The sequence below is a fragment of the Pogona vitticeps genome, chromosome 1, assembly GCF_051106095.1.
Source record: "Pogona vitticeps strain Pit_001003342236 chromosome 1, PviZW2.1, whole genome shotgun sequence".
NCBI lineage: Eukaryota > Metazoa > Chordata > Lepidosauria > Squamata > Agamidae > Pogona > Pogona vitticeps.
In genome coordinates, this window is record NC_135783.1 from 202,163,785 (window position 1) to 202,184,228 (window position 20,444).

The window sequence follows — 20,444 nt, forward strand, 5'->3', positions numbered from 1 at the left end:
TCCAAGGGTATTGTTATTTTTAAAAAACAGAAGTAGTTAAATACAGTCTCTTTACTCCCGTGCACAAATGTCCATAAAAATACTGTTTGACTTGAAACAATCAGGTTGAGCCTGGATAACACAGAGAGTCCTGAACTGAGATTTCTTTCCGGATTGCTCCCTAAGCATTACATTTTAATTAAAAACTCAGCATGAGGTACACCTCAGAGAGCTCTGCATGATTGGTCAAAAACCTGAATATCCCTAACAGATTAAACAAAACAGCTAACAGGGGAGCCTGTGGGATTTGCTGGATTCTCCAGGGAGCTCCGATGCCCTCCGCCTGACAGTTGTGGAGGGTTTTATTTTTCTAAAAAAAACAGTGCAAGCATGGCAGTTGCTGTTGGTTGTTGTGCTGTTGTAACCATTGTAGAAAATGACACAGTCCCTGGAGGAAACCCTCCTTTTTGGACTGGTAAAAGCTGTCCAAGCTGAAGTTGCTGATGGAAGAGACTCTAGAAACTGAGGTCACTTGAGGCTCAATGTCATTTTAGACCTGAACTTCTCTAAAACTGCCTGTTGCTTTTTTTCCAAGTAGTTTCAAGAAAGCAATTGGGAGGAAAGAGGAAACCCGTGACTGAGCTGTGATGTCTAAACTAAGCCAGGGAGGGATCTGGTGGCTGTTGTCATCATTGTGCCCTGCAAAGCAATTTTGGGATGGAGACGGCTTAGATCAGAGAAGAAGCAAAAGAAAGTGACAGTTCACCATGTCCCTTTCTGGTGTTTTTCCTCTGAACTCCTGCTTCCATTTTTCTCTCCTTCTCTCTCTCCCTTTCACAGACACACATAGAGTGTTTCTCATGCTCTGAGTTCTACTGTATATGTGCCTTTTACCTTGCAAACCTGCATTAGGAGACCAGGGGAGAACTGGCTGGGTTTAAGGAGTCTTTGGAGGAGAGCAGGGTTAAATTATCACTCCCGTCCTCCATTTTTTTGTTATGTTGATAAGCAGCAAGTGCCAGGATTATGTCAGTCCTTTTCCGAATGCAAGGTGGTCTTTCAAAGTCCATGGGTCAAGTCAAAGGTCCATACCAGTAAATCAGCCATCTTAACAATAGACAGCAGACAGCGGCATGATTGTCAGACTGTCCAGGACATAGGAAGTTGTAAGGAGGCCTGGCATGCAACTGGCAAGAAAATGAGCAACAGGCCAGAGTCAGCTTTATCAGTGGTCTCCCACAAATGTAGCTGCCAGCACACAAAGAACATCTAGCTTTCCCGGGAGTCAGCCATTTCCAATTAATTCTCCAGGGATCTTGAGATGCTGCTGTTGCTTTTGCTCAAAACCTCTGAGTCTTCACCTGCCTCTTGGGTCAAAAGCCACCTCACCTGCCAGGCTCCACTGGCACAGCTGGCATCTACTGTCCTTCCCAAAGGCTGGGCCATCAAGTTTCCCTCATGCACGAGCTTACTCTTGCTACAAGAGGCCACCTTCCTCCTCTGAAGACAAGGTGAGCCATAACACTTTGTCTCCTTACTTCCCTTTGCAGCAAAGAAAGGGACTGGTCTGGTCATAACCAAATCATGATTTTTCCATTTCAGGGCAATGCCTCAGGTTTGCACCCACCTTCCCCACATTCAGCCTAATTCCTTCCATCAGTCGGCCTGGCTCTCCTCCTAACCCCCTAACTTATTAAGACATGATGCATGATTCTGGCAAGTTATGTTTACAAGTCTTCTTTAGATTTGGAAAACCATGGCAAGCAGTTTGAATGGTTCATCATGAGGGAACATGTCTAAAATGTTGTGTTACCGCGGAGCCACATAGCAGGTTGTGTAGAAAAGGCCCTTAAAAAGAAAGCTTCTACAATGTAAAGTTTCAAAGAAAAAGATCCAAAGGTTGCAGAAATTTCTCACTACCCTGAACACCATTCCCTTCAGCATCTGTACAGTTTAATCCTGCAAAGGAAAGGTCCTGCCACAGGGCTCTCTGGTAAGGAGTTTCAAAATTAATTATGCAAAGTAGATCAGAACAGGCCCCAAATCAACAACCTCAGGGAAATGAGTGCTGTAACATGCACAGTATATTCCAAAGAGTTTATACAATGCTGGGAAATTCTATATTTATTTTCTGAGGGTTTATTTCCTTCCCCCCCCCCCAGCCAAGAATATTAGTTTAATTTCTAATGTGTTAGATGTTACTACAATAGTTTACAGTAAGGGTAGCATGGGAGTTCTAGAATTAAAAAAAAACACAACACACCAGCTATTGAGAAGCAAGGTATAAGGGAGAGAAACGGGGGGGCATGGCACACCTTGTTCAACCACCAAACTATGGTTTGGTTATTATTTCTGAACAGGACTGATTTTTCTTACAGGATATTGTGTGTAACATGAGCCTTAACAACAATAATAGATATGAAGGGATCTTAAGAAGAGTCAATTAATATATAAGAGTCAATTAATATATATATATCAGTACATTTCCTCTGCACATACTTTGAGAATAACTGTCTTTAGCTTCAAGATAAATTTGACAGAGTTACAGTGTGTTGCCTTACAAAGAAGAGTCCAAGGCTACATTGCCTTCCATGTGCTCCTTTCATAATTGCCACGTAAAAGTCTCAGAGATGTGAACAGCACAACTCACAGCTTAAAGGCTTTTCTCCATCATCAAACAGACTATAGGGTATCCTTTGCATAAGACCTCAAAAGACCCAGTCAAGCACTGACAACCCGAGGGCCTTTTCCCACTTAAGGTCTGTAGATGAAGCCCAACTCTGGGGGCTCCTCTCCCGCCTGTTGCTGCTTCGTCTATGCTGTTGTGCAGGGGAGGTTGGAGATGCAGCCTCCCAGGAAGGCTTTGAAACCTACTAAAAACAAAAACACAAAAGAAACCTACTAAAAACAGAGGTGGGTAACTTACAGGCCTCCGAGCATTTTTAGCAGTGGAACTCCCATCCTCTGTCACCACTAGGGATGAGAGAGATAACATTTGATGAGAGGGTTCAATATCTCTTCTTATGTTTCTTGTGCAAACAAATTTTACAGAGTGACTATTGTGTTCGCACATTTCATCCAGGGATTGCAACCGGAGTGGTCAAGAAATACAGTCTCCACCAAAGGAAGCACAACATTAAGAGAAGATCCATCCAGGCTATGTGTGCGGCAGTGTGCACTTTGTCACATAAAACCTGTTCACAGGTTAAAAACCACTTCTGTAACAGTAAACCAACTCCCCCCCACCCAAGCACTAGGGGCTACAAAGACCTTTACTCTGACTTTTACAATTGCTCCAGCCTCTAAAGTCTTTACACGGCTTGGTCTATTTTAATTCCATCGAAATAACAGATCCAACCAGAGCAATAGCTAGCAAGACTACAAAACAGGGTCTGAATAACATGGAAAATGAGCAGGAGACATGAGAGAAAGCAATCAAACAATGAGCCAAACTCCACATCATATTACTATAGCAACAACAGATTACTGGCACATTTATTATGTCAAGGTAAGTGAATGCTGAATTTGTGCATGTTAGAGGTCATTATTAAAATCATCTCTTGTATTCTGCAAAAAAAAAAAAGTATTTGTTTATTCAGTTTATATACTGCCCATCCAGCCAACTGCTACTCTGGGCGGTGTACAACAAGAAATGTGAAACAAACATTATATAATTATTACAGACACTAGGCAATGCCATAAATAGAAAACCAACACTACTGGCCACTACCAAGCATTACAGTATTCCTCTCCTCCTTTATCCACCGTCCCAGCCACTTGGTGAGAACCTCCCCGCAAGGCATCTCTGAGCATCTCCATTTTTAAGAGCTTTTTGAATATGCGAAGGGGAGGGCACCTGCCACACCTCTTGTGGGAGAGTGTTCCACAAAGGAAATGCCACTGAAGAGAAAGCCTACCATTTTCCAGGCTTCTCTAGGTGTCAACGCCTGCAGGTGTGAGGTCTGTAAGGGAGGGCCAAGTCTGACAGGCCATTGAACCTGGCAGAAGATGTGCAGACAAGTACTGAGGTCCTAAACTGTTTAGGGCTTTGTACGCTGGAATCCAAACCTTAAACCTGGCACAGAACCAGACAGGTCACCAGTGCAGGAAGACCAGAGTTCATGTGATATGGATGAATTTCCTCAATTCAGTGAGTAATCTGGCTGCCACATACTGGAGCTCCTGAAGTTAGTTAGTTAGTTAGTTAGTTAGTTAGTTAGTTAGTTAGTTAGTTAGTTTTATATGCAGCCTTTCTCCCAGTACGTTTCTGTACCAGCTTCAAGGGAAGCCCCAGGTAGAGTGCATTACAGTAGTCTCTTTTTGAGACTACCGGTGCATAGACTAATGTCGCTTGGAATCTGTTGTCTAGGTAGGGACACAACTGGGAGAGTCACCAAAGTTGGGAAAAGGCAGAGCACACCACAGTGCAGATATGGCTTTCTGTGATTAGTGTTGAGTCTAGAACCAAGCTCAGACTGCACACCTGATCCTTAATACCCCAAATTTAGGGGAAATACCCTCCAGACAGGTAGGTGGACCCCACAGCAACACTATCTCCATCATGTTGCTGTGTATTACGCACATACTGATGGCCCGAAGCTCCAAATCTCCTGATGACCTCTCCCAGTGGCTTTATATAGATGTTTGCTGTTTGGTACATTAGCATATCTAGCCTCCTAAACTCCATCAGATCCTACTTTATACCTTTCTAATGTCAACATTCCTAATGCACTATGCATTTCTCAAATCAATATCGTAAGTACAGCTTCAGGTCAGCCTTAAAATCAAGATAACTCATGAAAAATTATGAAGATGCGGGAAACTTTTATTTAGAAATACTGTATGAGCCTTGCTATGACAACAAACACTGTTTTCTCTTTTGCTTTTAAGTATCAGAAGATACTTGCCCTAGTGGCTAAGAAAAGGAACACGTTTCATATCCATGAAAAATGGTAAAATCTATCTTTAAATTGTGGGGCAATGATATAGAGGTGAGCGGGAATCTTGTAGTTGTCATTTAAAAAAAAAACCAGGGCATGTATGAGCTCATCTCACTTGACAAGAACACTCAATACCAAACCTACAGAACTTTTTTTTTCTTTTGCATCCTCCGAAGCAGATGAGTCATGGAGCGCTGGCAATGGAACAGGTGTTAATCCAGAAATAACTCCACTTTTGTAACATAATGGGCTGTATTTGACACCAATTTTTTTTTTGCAAGTACTGGCAATTTCGGCAGGCCTATTGGTGGGGGGAATGTTCATCCCCAGCACCTACCATAGGCCATGTCAGGTCTAGAAATGGGGCTAAGGAGATGTAAAACTCATCATTCCGTGAGGTCTTCCAGAAATGGAAAGAAAACCCCCCATCTTTCTCACTTTTTTGCGGCATGGGGCCATCTAGGGATCCGAGGGCCTTAAAAGTTATATGCCTCCCATGGGTTGCACTTTGCTCATCTTTAATTCATTCTGATGGGCACAGAGGCTGGCCAGCCTTTCAACTTGTGTGTTCTCCACTTCTCTTTCTTATGGGCAGCCAGGAGGAAAACTTCAGAAACATCTCTTCTTTTCTTACTCAAAACCTGTTGTTTCTCCTAAATTAGGGATCCTGATTCAACACAACTGACAGTCAGTTTCCAAAATGGCAACAACAAACCATGGGTTATGAAGCAGAATTATTTCTGTTAACTATAGTGAAAACATGTAAGCATTTATTTATTTATTTCTAGCATTTATATACTGCCCCATTAGAACACAGCACTATTCTAGGCGGTGTACAGTGGACCCTCGACTTACAGACGGCTCCACTTACAGACTTTTCAAGTTGCAGACTTCTCTGACCGCAACATTTAGGTTCAACTTGCAGCCAGAGAATCAACCTACAGACTGGAAAAAAAACAAAATGAAACAAAAACGGCTGATTACAGATTAATCGGTGTTCAATGCATTGTAAGTCAATGGAGCCTCGCCCTACAGACTTTTTGACCTGCAGCCACCGTTCCAATACGGATTAATTCCGTAAGTCGAGGGTCCACTGTACATATAAAAGACAATGAAATAGCAGTCAAGCTCAGTATAAAACCAAACAACACATTAAAATAAACCTGGTATTAAGTGCTGATGGCTCAAAAAGTTAACTTTTTGGAGCTACTGTAGGACTCCCATATTCACAGGGTCATTATCCATAATTTCATTTAAGAGTGGTCTAAAAATATTTAAAATATTAAAAGAAAAAAAATAGAAAAAAGTACTTTCATGATGTATTTACCAGAACTTCCCACTAGAGGGATCTGGAGACCATGCTATGTATTTTTTTTGTTTAAGAATAAATAGCATGGTCTCTGTCTCCAGCTAGTGACCAGTTCTGATAATACATGGTAAAATACATTTTTTTCTTTTACCATAACGTTCATTATTGAAACTAGTCCCCCATGGGTATGGGACTCCTACTGTACTACTCCCAGTCTCCCATGGCCAGCATTTCAATGATGATGCCAATTTTGAGAGCAGTAGCCAAAAAAAGTAATTTTCCAGACTTCTGCAATAGTTAAACACAGTCTTTGTTGAGGACAAAATGGCAACATTAAGGGTTGAATAAAAGCATAAGCAGAAACATCCAAGGCCTTAGTTAATACATGCCACAAGAAACCAAGATGCACACCAATGTGTGGGTGACATCTCTACGTTTTCCAATCAGAGGCACAACTGACTTTAAACCTTTTTTGTATTAATCATGGTGGAAAAATTTGCAGAAACCACCTTTGCTAGCTTGCCCTAGACAACAACAACAAAAATAGCTCCACATTCTGTACAAGTTCTGAGGATTCCAGTGGTCTTATCAGAGAGCCTGGCACTCTCAAATGCCTATGTTTATATTCCCTGTTGCAGTCACTGGTATTGGGCTCAGAGAAAAGACCCAATTTTCCCCACCACACAATGACTGCATTTGGACTGTTGTATCTGACCTTAATAAGCCATGATGATATGAAACATAAAAGCACAACAGCAAACAATTCCAACAAGAAAAAAGGTGGGAAACAGCCCAAAAAGATCAGCGTAGCTTTACGAAATGCTTAAAGAGAACCTGAAAAGAAAAAAAGGACACATATAGGAACTGGAAGGAAGGTTAGGCTGCAAAGTAAGAGTCCAGACAAGTAACAGAGAATTGCAGAGTTGGTGTTAGAAAGGCAAAAGCAGAGCATAAGCTGAAGTTAACAAGATGCTAAAAGCAACAAAAAAGCATTCTTCAGGTACGTGCATAGCAAAAGACAGAGAAAAGAAATAGTGGCTCAGCTACTCAATGGAGATGGAAAAATGATAACTGATGAGAAAGAAAAAAACAGAACTGATCAATTCCCACTTTAGCTTGGTCTTTTCCCAAAAGACAGTCTATGACCCTCCAGGCAAATGTGAAGTATAGGTGGAAGAGACAGGGTTGCAGTTTGAGACTGACAAACAAATAGACAAGGAATTGAAGAAGCTCCTTGGATGAGTAGCGAAACGTTTCAGCCTAAGAAGAAAGAAGTCCAGCTGCCATGACTCAACTTCCAGATCGTCAAGGAATACTTTATTACTTTGATCAAGTTGAAATCTCCAGGACCCAATGAACTACATCCAAGAGTATTGACGAAAATGGCTGAAGAACTCTCAGAACCACTGTCTTGTTATTTTCTAGAAATCATGGAGGATGGATGAAGACAGGATGATTGGAAGAAAATGAACGTTTATCTTCAAAAAGGGTAAAAACCTGGGAACCACAGACCAGTTGGCCTGACTTCTATCCCAGGAAATCGGATCTCAAACTGGGAGGAGGTAACAAGTAGGGTCCCCACAAGGCTCAGTGGGCCTCCTGGGCCCAGGGCTCTTCCACATTTTATTAATGACTTGGATGAGGGTGGGGGGAAGGAATGGTTATCAGATTTTCAGATGACAGAAAATTGGGTGGAATAGCTAATATTCCCAAAAACACAAGCAAAATTCAAAAATATCTTGGGGTGAAAACAACAGAATTAAATTGAATTTATTTATTTATTTTATTTTATTTATTTTATTTATACCCTGCCTATCTGGTCATTACGACCATTCTAGGCAGCTTCCAGACAAATAAAAATTAACATATGCATATGCCAAAGTAACAAATATAAAGCAAGAAACAATAAACAAATTCTTCAAGATAAAGAGATAACAAAAGATAAAGAAAGAAAAAGAAATTAAATGAACAGAGATAAGTGAAAAGTTCTATACCTGGGGGGGGGGGAGGCCAAACACATTGTTACAAGATGGGGAATACTTGGCTCAGTAATACTACAAGCGAGAAAGATTCTTGAAATCGTTGCAGATCACAAGCTGAATATGAGCCAACAGTGCGATGTGGCTACAAAAAAAAAGTAAAATGCTATTTTAGGCTGCATTAAGAGAAGTATAAAGGGACGTAGTGGTGCTGTGGGTTAAACCACAGAAGCCTCTGTGCTGCAGGATCAGAAGACCAGCAGTTGTAAGATCGAGTCCATGCGACGGAGTGAGTGCCCATCGCTTGTCCCAGCTTCTGCCAACCTAGCAGTTCAAAAGCACGTAAATGCAAGTAAATAAATAGGGACCTCCTTGGTGGGAAGGTAATGGCGTTCCGTGTCTAGTCACACTGGCCACGTGACTATGGAAACTGTCTTCAGAAAAAACGCTGGCTCTATGGCTTGGAAACAGGGATGAGCACCGCACCCTAGATTCGGACACGACTGGACTAAATGTCAAGGGGAACCTTTACCTTACCTAAGAGAAGTATAGTTTCCAAATCCTGTGAGCAACTCGTCCCCTTCTATTTGGCACTGGTTAAGCCTCATCTAGAATAGTATGTCCAGTTCTGGACACCACATTTCAAGAAGGATGCCAACAAACTGAAGTAAGTTCAGAGAAGGGCAACAAGGGTGATCAGGGGACTGGAAACCAAGCCCTAGGAGGAAACACTGAAAGAAGTGGGCATGCTGAGCCTGGAGAAAAAAGACCTGAGGGGAGATAGGATAGCACTTTTCAAATACTTGCCATACAGTCTGTTCACAATCAATGTCTGTTCACAATCATCCCAGAATTCAGGGCATATAATAATGAGCTCAAGTTATAAGAAGCCAAACTTTGGTTGAATATCAGGAAAAACGTCCTTACTGTTGTGAGCAGTATGACAATGGGACCAATTACCTCAAGAGGTGGTGGGTGCTCCAACACTGGGGGTCTTCAAGAGAACATTTGATTTAGTTTTCTCCACTGAGCGGGGGGGGGGGGGTGGACTGGCTAGCCTTATAGGCTCCTTCCAACTCCATTACTCTATGATTTTATGAATCAGCCTACTGACTCTTCATACAACATTCTGCAGCACGAGCACGTAAGTCTTCAGTTAAGCACAGTTTCCTATTTTACCTGATCCAGGAAATGGCAATTATGCACTTTAAAATGATGATGTCCTAAACCATGACTTGAAGTTGGCATAACCTTCTAATTGGTTCCAAAGCTCCTATTCATAAAGTCCTAGTGTGAATGAAATGGGACACTACGCAAACTAGAATCTTCTTGGTTTAACTGCAGTACAAAAGGGAAGGAGTGAAAATGCTCCTTCTGCATACAGAAAATACTCGTTCACATCTCAGCCTGTTAAGACAACACATCAAACAACGGATAGTCCCATTCATTCTATGTGAAACCGTGTGAAAATGGCTGGTTTTTCTTCAGTTTTACTGCCACATTTGGAGCCATTCCTTGAGAATAAAATGCAAACAACTCCTCTTCTCTAACTCGCCCCTTTCCTTTTATATTATAATCACAGCACAACACAGAACAATCTCTAACAGGCAAGCTGCTGGGATTTTGCTGAATGCAATCAGTTTACTATGTAACTTATAATAACCTGATGAATTTTTCTTGCGTGTAGCCAAGAAAGCCATATTGGGTAAGACAAATCACAGTCATCTGTAAAGACCATCTTAAGTGGTCACAGAACAGCTGCATGCTCTTTGACAATGTTATAATACCTCTGAGGGTCTCCAACTACTTCACCACTTTAAATCACATGATCGTCTCATATTCCTCTTTTTATTCATTCTCTAATTTTATATCGATGCAAGGGCTTTCTTAGGGAGAAATCACTAAATTAGAAGGGGGAAAATATTACATTAATTACTGTGCAGTAAACAAACAAACAAAAAAAACAGTATCCAGTCATTATAATCCAGTATTATAAATGGCTAGAGGTAGAACTCAAGTTCCTGCTGAAGTTTTGTTGCAACAGCTCATTTCTTGTATCAGGGCAAATCTCCTTCTCAAATGAGCTGTAAAACATTTCTGGCGTGTAGCATTTATTTATTTATTTATTTATTTATTTATTTATTTATTTATTTATTTTATTTCTATCCCGCCTATCTGGTCTTATTGAAAGCTCGTAGATAAAGAAGTACAGTACAGTAAGAAAACTAGAGTTTGCTGACAATGACATAGCATTCTTACTGCTACTCAAAGCACAGCTGCTACAAGGGGGGAAATCGCTTTCTTGTGGAATACTTAGCAAACACAATGCTCTGCATGCTAATTAGCAACAAAAGGAAATTATCCAAAGGAAAGTATTCCTGCCTCCTATATTTCAGTTCGAGAGGTTATACATATGGTTAACTCTCTGTTGACATCAGTGGGCTTTAAATGTGCTTCATTTGGCTGAACTTGGCCAAGTGTTTCTTTTAAATCAGCCCCAAACACAGCATTTCTTGATCTCAAAAGCATCATCACTCAAACACTTCAAAATCTTTGAATCTCATCTTTGTAAAAGATCAGCTAAGTACCTAGTGCTCTACCACTACTCAGACAGATATTGTAAAAAATACATTTATGAAATTAGGCTTTTTGATCTATTCCTTGTCCTGCGAACAGAATCCATACATAATCTTTTAAACGCACTATGCTGCTAGTTGATATTCCTCTTCTACGACTGATGTACTCAACAGTATAAAAATTAGACATGAGAATATTTGAATTAAAGTCTTCAATCCTGTTTAACAAGAAATCTTCCTGACCTCTTCCAAATAGAACACATTTGATATTACATAACATTATTTAACAGTTCCAGAGCTCTAGAACCTGTTTTCCTTCAATGCATTTTATTAAGGGTTAGATCTTTATTTTTTTGTTAAGGATGGCACAGAAATTAATTCTCGGATGTTGTAATAGAGCGTCACATCATCCAAGGAACATGAGACAAACAATACTTATTAAGCCACTTTGTTCCCAAATACCATACCTACTCAAAAAGATTCACAGCATGCAGGAGATCTCTGGCAGAGGCTTCCAAATAACAAAGAGAAAACCTTCTCGGTCATACACCGAAAAACGTTTTACTTAGGTGCTACGTTTGTGTACCACCTCCTACCCGTAGTTATAATTGTACTAACTTATTTTATTCCCCAGCACAGAAAATTGTTTGTTTTTCTACTGTCATCCCGGGAAGTCTGAACCATTCCCAGCAATAGGAAAGTAATCTAAAAATAAAAATGTCTTGGCAAATTCACTCCCTTCCTGTCTGAGTTTGCACAACCAAATCAAAGGATAAAACAAGCACACATCGTGAGCAATGCTCCTGTACCGTTCTACAGTGTGAACAAATAAACACATTTCTCTCATCATCACCAGCTCTTTTTTTAGAAAAGACTAGGAGGATATGGGAGGGATCATCTCTTCACGTATCACAGGAGACACTATAAAAGCTTCTCCTATACAGATCTAGGGTAACGCTTGGATGTTTCCAAAAAACACACCAAACCTTAAACACTGAAAGGAAATTAAGGTTCACCTTGGCTTAGAGATGAATGGTCCTGAAACCGAACCCTTTACCAGAGGTTTCATCTTTTTTTCCATCTCTTATAACCGTTGCCTGTGTAAAATGAGATGTCTCTGGGGAGGAACGTGATCTGTAGCCGAGCAGATGTTCTTGGGCAGGGTGTTGTTTAAAGAGAAGGAGTCATTAGAGGCGGTGGTTGGGAGAAGTTGCCAATTTTACTAACAATCGCTGCCAGAAGGATAAGTGGTTGTCTAGAAATGACCAATGGCCTCGGGGCCTCTGTCTATAAAAGAGGTTTGGAAGAAAACATCATTTGCTGCTTCGGATAAAACACCAAACCTCAGTTTGCCAAAAAGACCTATTACTTATGCAAAAGAAGGAACAGGAGAGAAGCAGATAAGGGCACCAGAATTTTTTGCCATCTGGAGCGAAGAACTAAATGGTGGCCTTCTGTCCCGAGCACCATGGCGGACCAGACTAGCAGCTGAAATGTTATGTGAATACTGGCAATGGAAAAAAAAAATCTGCTGCCTGGGGTAGATGCCCCCATTCCGCAGAATGGTAGAGCTGGCCTTATTACACACCTACCCCTATCCTGTTTTATAAACCAATTGGAGACACTGGAGCAAGAATATCTGGTCAAAGGCAGCATACAAATAGTAGGGAAAAAAGATATGACCACTCAAATACCAGCACCTAACTACTTTGAGCATGCAAGCAAGTGCGATCACTCAGAGAAACAGATCACAGTTTGGATTGGAGAGAGAGAGAGAGAGAGAGAGAGAGAGAGAGAGGGTCTGACGCTCATGTTGCGGATACTCTGCATGAGCTGATGTACACCCCTATGCTAGCCTATAAGTCGTGATAAGTTTAGTGGAACCCCCTGCTACTACAGGATGCCACCAGCATGGGGTCACGGGACAGTTGGTTGAGTTTTCCACAGTTAATTGGGATGAAAGTGAATCAAAAGAAATTGTGGTTGAAGACTCCCTTGTTATGGTTAAATAAAAGTTTGTTACCAGCACCTTATGACTCATCCTTTATTAAGAGGTAAGATGGGAAATTGCCAGCAGTAAAACATGAACTCAATCAAACATCTATATTTGGTTCCAGCCTTTCCACCACCAATGTTAACCTCAAGCAATACTGGTATGTAACCAACCAGTTATTCCTGAGGAAATGCTGTCCAAATATGACAAATATTACCTACCTGCAAGGCCAGAGTTTGAACACATTAGCTTTATTACTAATCAGCCACTATTGAATTGGGCAAACAACACTCCTTTGTTAACATTCAGAGATTAAGACAACATGGCTGCATTATTTATTATTATTTATTTAACTTATATGCCTACCCAAAGGTCTGTGGGCGGACTTTTGGCATTAATTAATAAAATGATCAATCATTAAATTTCTGGATTTCTGAAACAATTTTAAATGACTAACAATGGCCACTCCCCAAATTTTACCCCACAAGTGATGAGTTGAAACAATGTGAAGCATTGATTATTATTCAAACTATTAATACCACTGGCATTTTGTGACCAAAATAGTGAATATTAAATGTTTTTGTTGGAAATTTTAATGACCTGGGGTGAAAAAGTAACTTTAAACTAATTATTTCCAAGCTCTAAACAACTAACATTCTAAATGATGTCACCTATACCTTCCCAATGCAATGATTATCTTAGGTCACATCTCCAAACCCTAAAAGTCTTTACTCCTCAGTGTCTGCCAGAAGAGTATGTTAACACATGAGTGATACTTATTAAGCATGAAGACACAACTGGCTGTAAGCAGCAAGAGCATCAACAGTTTGTCACCTGTGTGCCAAAGATTGAGGGTGTTTTTTTTTTTCAAAGTTATCCTCATCCTATTGCCAATTCGAAACTTCTACAAACTGCTGGCCATATGCTTCACCCACAAACGCTTCACCCACAGCACTGAAGATAATCAACAGCATCTAAACCTTTGAGGAAGCACAACTAAAGAGCAATAAACCCACCAGCAATCAAAATACAACTTCAGGTTGTAGCTAAAAGAACACTTACATCAAAGGCCTTAGCTGCTGTTGTTGTGAAGTTAACAAAATAAAAACCTGCACCCGGAGAATGTGCATTTCATACATTAATAAAAAGGAGGGAGAGAAGGCATTTCTTTACAACAGAAAGGACTCCTACAATATTTTGCAAGAAGAACCGATACGACTGGGATATCTTACACCCTTTTTCATTTTTGCTGTAACAAATTAACCCAGCTATCATTCTGGAGAATTCTCCTGATTTCACTAAACCACCCTGCAACACCATCTGACTAGTTATCTCTGCATGAGTATGTTTCCCATGTGTGCCTTGCACATTCAACGGAAGGGACAATTAGGCTCATTCCCCTCCACGGATGTTAAAAGCCCTAAAGCCATCTTTTGAGCTTACCTCCCAAAGTGCCTTGAAATCCTTCTGCTCAATTCGCAGCAGCTCGCTGTCTTCCCTCGTGACAATAGTAGCATGGCGAGGGGTGTTATCCAAAATCGACTCTCCGAAGGCCGTTCCTATTCCCAAGGTGCATATTGTCACGGCATCCTGTGAATCAGAGTTAAAGAGAAAGACACACTCAGCCTCTCGAGTTCCAAAGGATTTCACGTTGTCGGGCTGCCAGAGGCAACGGCAGCTTTCAGTTGTGAACAAATATTTCAGAATATGACCATTCCTTTCCTATGGATAGCACAGGAGGATTTTAACAGAACAATGTCTTAATCTGAACCATGGCTTAGCCTTGGAATGAACCTCTGTTCAGACAATAAAAGAGGATTGACTATGAGAGAAAAAACTCTTAGATAAATGTATCACTGCAGTCCAGTGACCTAATTATTCAGGGCAAGCAGTTTGGCAGCTTTTGACACTGAACTTTCAGATCTTCCAGATGGGCTCTTGGAGTGGCTGCTTCTTACTTCTTCTACCTCTGCCCATCAGTTCATTCTGCAACAGGCAGTGCATGACCAGAGGAGATACACCGACCCTCAAGTGATGAATTGTCCCTAGATTCTACTAGAGGAAGCTCTGGACCACATCCCCATTGTCTTGCTCTTATACCAACACTGTCTGATCTCTCACTACCTTGTGGTATAGCTCTCTTAGCTTCTGCTTTTAGAAGGCTTTAGAGAGCATAATCTGGCTCACACTGGGGCAGAACCTATAGATCTAATGGAGGTTTCTCCCAATTTAACTCAAGCACTGCCCTCCTCAATCCCAAACCCACTGGCATTGTAGAGTACAGGATTTCAGGTATGAAGGAATGGCTTGCACACATAGGTGGCTTGTGACCAGGGTGGGGGGAACTCCCTGGGAATGTTCAGATGAGCCACCCCTCCTTACATGTATGTTTGGACACCATACTGTATAGGGTTGCCAGCTACTGATGCTCCAGACCTTGCTTTTGAACAGCTTCTGACATGTAGAAATTGAGAAAGAAATGCTACAGAGGGGGGGACCTCCATACTTAATTTCTCCACGGCATGCTGCTTCGAAAGACTTATGCGCAGAACTAGAGTGGTGGCGGGCAAGTGCCACCATTAGCCCAGAACCTATCCTTTAGAACATAATTAACCATTGAACAAAAGGATTCAAAACACCTTTCTTGCTTAACTAGGAGCATGCTATATTTGAAGAGTACGTCTAATGAGATGGATAAAGGAAACCTAAATTGGGCTGCATTTTTGCCTTCTGGTTGTTACCAACATCCAGATCATTAAATTTAAAATGCCATATGTGACTGATCACCTAATTACACAGAAACACAGGAATATCAGAAGCTAACTTATAATAGTTCCCCTAGCCGAGCATTACGAACCCTGACTGGCAGCTGTTCTCCTGGGTTTCAGGCAAGATTCTTTTCCTCGTCCTACTTGAAGTTATTCCTTGATAGTCTTCCATCTCAGGACTAACCAGACCTGACCCTACTTAGCTTCTAAAATCAGACAGATTCGATTCAGGTGACCAGGGTGGCATGGCGATTCTTACCGAATGATTGAATAATGATTCAATGATTGAATCAGCACAACTTCCCACATTTATGAACTTTACAGTGATGGTCTGCTGTCTGACACAGTTTAGAAGTACAGGAAGCTGCTCAGAGCACTGGTACACCTAGCTCAGTATCTTCTATACACTGAGTAACTTTCTATATTTTCATGGACAGGATCTACCAGGTGCTTCTCTGAGGCTGCCAAGGGTTGAACCTCAGATATTATCCATGCAAACAAAGCATGAGTTCTGTGCACACTGATCGAAGGTCCTCCTTCACTAACAAACAGGAGATCTATGAAAACAATGTCAATGTGGAACTATTGTAGAAGGAGTAGTCATGTTAGTCTGTGCAAACCTTATAGGTAAAAGCAAAATAGAAATTAAAAATAGAACAAACCACAAATATTCTTGGACCGCAATTCTCAGAAGCCTTCCCCACTTGCTGTGCCAGTCAGGATTTCTGAGAACTGCAGTCCAAGAACATCTGGGGGGACCCAAGTTTGAGAACCACTGGTCTAGATAGATTTTCAACAGTGCTTACGGAACACAATCAGGTGGGGTTTTAAAGCCTATAGAGATAAATTACCCCATAACATCAAAAATGCATATTAAGCTGTATTCATGGAATAAGCCAGGCCTCTATTTTTCAACCACTGTTTTAAGGCTATAAATTCACAGTACAGAAAGAAAAAAATAACCAGGCATAGAGGATTTATTTCGGATGGCTGAATTCAACACTGAATTAAACGGAATGAGGAATGCCATAAAGCCATTTTTTAAATTCTGCTTTCCATCTAGCTCAAGACTGAATTTCATCATGTTCCTCTTTCTCTGATAAATGAGGGAGAAGCAATTTCCAAAAAAACACACACACACACACACAAAACAGGTCAAAACCAAACCTCCAGCTCCCCCCCCCAAAAAAAAAAACAAAGTAAAAGAGCTGGGGAAACAAACCACCTTCCTCTTAGGGAACCCAGTGCCAAACATCAAAGGTTCCATTTAGAAAACAGAAGTTCTCCAAGAGCAACAGGCCTGGAGAAAGGCCAGGAGGATCCAAAGATGTTTTGTTATCTGACGCACATTGTTCCCTCTTCCATCACTCAAGTCAAGGAGACACAGGGCAACCAAAGCCAGTTAAGTCGTTTCGGCACCCGAGGCAGAACACTCCAGAAGCATCCTGCCCAGCCTGCCCCCCCCAAAAAAAGACCAAGAAGAAAGTAAATAATCAACAAATTGCTACCCCTTTCTCTTTAACACCCAAAATCTCTTGCCTCGCAGTAAAGCCAAGCCATGCACTGAGGCATGAGGGACTGCATACAAACCAAGAAACGCCTGAGCTGTCAGGAACAGGAATAGCAGCTTATAACAAAGCAAAAACACCTTAAAGGTGAATCTTTTCCCCCTTACTAAGAGGCTCATTTAGTACTCCTGGTACCAGAGCCTCAATGTGCTTCTGCTCCCTTCTGACTCGTTTTCAGGCCCAGGGGGAATGCCCTGGCCTCAGCCCCTGGCCCCACAAATGAGGACACCACACACACACACTCTATTGGAAAGTAGATAATAAATGGCCAGTGCTTTAGTGGTTATCACAGGAAGTCACATTGGTGCTATTGTCTGTTCTAAAGTCCTGGATCCAAGCATCAGCCAATTCCTTTCCCAACTGCTCTATGTGCTCAGCCCCTCTGCTGGGTCCCTGACACAATGGCCATGCAGTGGGTATCTCTTGGGCACATGAGCACCACCTAAGGCCCACTGCCCTCTTCTGAGAACCAGAGTGTCTCCCCTGAGACGCGGTCCTCCTAAGAGGGCTTGACCCAAGATAGGGGCTCAACAGTTCCTATCCTTCCAACTGGATCTGGTCCAATGCACACAACCACCTGCCTCAGGTGCTGCCCCCACAGCTTTGTCAAGGTAGTGAATTTTCAGTGAACGACATGCACCCCATAACTCAAATTAGTCCGTATTCTTATAACGCATCACCGCAATTGATCCATCATCAGTCACCACACTCTCGAAGGGATGAGTGGGCGGGTAAAGATTAGGCAAAGATTGAGCCACGCCAAACATTGAGCCCATGGGGAGAGGAGGGATCTCTGACCTACCATCCTTGGGAACTGAGGTACCAACTCCCAATCAAGTGCACTAAGGCAGCTCCCAAGCAACTCCTGCCATTTTTGTGGACAAGCAGAATTCTCATCATCAATCTCACACTGTGAGGCAGCCAGTTTGCTTTGCTCGGAATCAAAAACGAGAACACTTGATAAGGCCAAACCCTCCAAGACCTTTCTGATTTTAAGGAGCAAATCAGAGCTCAGAAATCAGGCCAAACTGGCTTGGGGATTCTAGATGGCATCATCCCCCCTCCCACCCACGAAAAATATCAACCTTCCCAGGCTCTGAGACAAGTATTACGATTGAAAGATCTGGTTCTGACCACAAAGCAAGATTTTCCCCCATCTTTCACCCCCCAAAAAATTATTTTTTAAAAAAATTAAGAATGGATAGAAATACCTTACTTTCACTAATTTTGTGCCAAAATAGTACATGTGGGAGTGCACATCTTGAAAACAATGTTCTTGTCCTGTCCTCCCTGGCAAAGCATTCACAACAACAGGTAGGTGGAGTTACTTTTACTGAGGAGCTATATTACTACCTATTTTCCAAAACAGCTTCGAAATGGTTGGGGAAAATTAAAACAAAAAAGGGCTTTGTAAAAAGAGAACTCTGATCTTTCCCCTTTTTTTCTGTTTTTATTACCAGTGAGTTTTATGTAATTATTTATTTCATATCTACCAGCTTTTTGTCAAAAAAAGAAAAAGAAAAGAAAAAAGAAAGAAAAAACACTCAACATGGCTACCAATAATAAGCACAGATGAAAATCAACTTCTTGGCAAAAACATAATATGATTTTTTTTAAAAAACAATGAAACATAAAAATAACAGATATGACCTCCATCTAATCCGCTAAGACAACCCCCAGCAGCAATCTAGCCTGCATGTCAAAGCCCAGCCTAATTAGAAGGGATTTTATCTACCAGCAGTGCCAATGAAGAGCTTGTTCTCATGGGCATTTTGTCCCTGTTTGGTGCGTGGGACGGCTCAGTCTTACTTCTGGTGACCATATAACGAGCAGACCAATTTGCCCCAGAACACCCCTGTCGGGGGATCCTATATTTTTGGTGCAGATAGGTACATTCTAGTTTAGCCTACTCCTAGCATACATAATCACTTGGAAAAGACTAAGATCAACTCTTGCAGCTGCCCAGGCTCCTTCGTTTGAATTTCCAGTGTCGTGAAGTGGCTTAATAAACAAGCCACTTCAAGATATCAGTAAATTGAACACTTCCTCTGCTTCTCTGTGGAGAGGGAGGGAGAGAGAGAGTCTCTGCTAGACCATCACAGATGGGCTGAATCACTTAGAGTAAATTAAAAAAAAAATATTTGCCCTTGTGTGAAGTCCAATTGAAACTGCAGATACAACGATTTTTTAAAAAATAAATTAAACTAAATGATTCAATATACCCGTAATAGACTAAAACAGGCAAAAATAATAATTTCAGTTCCCCTGCCCCTTTGCAGAGGATCAAGGGAAGTGTTCAACTGACAGTGGAAGGAGCTGGAGGGTCACTTGAAGTCAATAAGCCATTTGGGCACAAAGGTCACGCCAGATGGCACACTGCTCCTCCCCCTGACCTCAAGCAAATTTATTTAGATTCCATCCACACCAAAAGTGTCAGTGTAGATATGCCCTTAGCTTCCCTTGACAGGGGGTTCCAGAGTCTGAGAGGGTGTTCTGAGTGGCTTGAGCCATTAAGATTTAATATTTTATTTTATTTATTTATTTTATTTATATCCCGCCTATCTGGTCGGTTAAGATAGTAGTAAGATTACACTCGGTCACCAGGCATCCTGCATATGTTTCCAGAACATTACCAATACGTACAAAGTAACTCACACAATTTGTTCATGACCATACACTGGCCAAAATCCTCTTACGTTGCTACACAAATGCCATAGCTTTTGGACGCGGTTTGCCTTAAGTTAAGAAATTACTGCAGACATTATCAGTTGCATGCTGAGTCACACAGATCAGTCTGCCACAGATTATTTATTTATTTATTTATTTATTTATTTATTTGATTTATACCCCGCCTATCTGGCCCACCAGACCACTCTAGGTGGCTAATGTCTAAGGTGACTTCTTAAGGTAACCTGCCTCCAGGAATTAAGCCATTTATGTTATGCCAGCCTAACCATGCAAGAGGATTTGAGCTACTGAGTGAGTCTAGGCAGGTGACTTTCTAATCAGCGCATTTACTTCTAGCCTTACTAGAGAATCCTACAAAAAGGCCCAGAGCATTATGGGAACAAATGTTTCTTTGCTGGTACTATACATCAGGAAAATATTTCACACAGATTATTAAATGAAGTATATCATAACCTTGAATGTTCAGCCTATCCTAACTCATTTGTTGCCTTCTTTCCTGGGTTGCGAGTTCACAAAGTCCTTGACGTGTGCATGGGGGGGGGGAGAGAGAAAAGAAATAGACAAACGCTGATATTCTGTCTGTTGAGGGGGAAATACTTGCAGGCGCATCTCCTTTGTTCCCAACAGGCTACTGCCAGTTAGCC

General features: G+C 41.5%; 1 protein-coding gene across 2 annotated transcripts in view; it reads right to left on the reverse strand.

The window, feature by feature from the left end:
• Window positions 1-20,444, reverse strand: part of RAPGEF4 (Rap guanine nucleotide exchange factor 4) — a 200,433-nt gene that overhangs the window by 154,495 nt on the left and 25,494 nt on the right. For both annotated transcript variants that reach the window (XM_072980154.2, XM_072980149.2), the window contains exon 4: window positions 14,220-14,366. In XM_072980154.2, coding sequence (XP_072836255.2) covers window positions 14,220-14,366 — 147 coding nt within the window. The remainder of the gene's footprint in view (window positions 1-14,219; window positions 14,367-20,444) is intronic.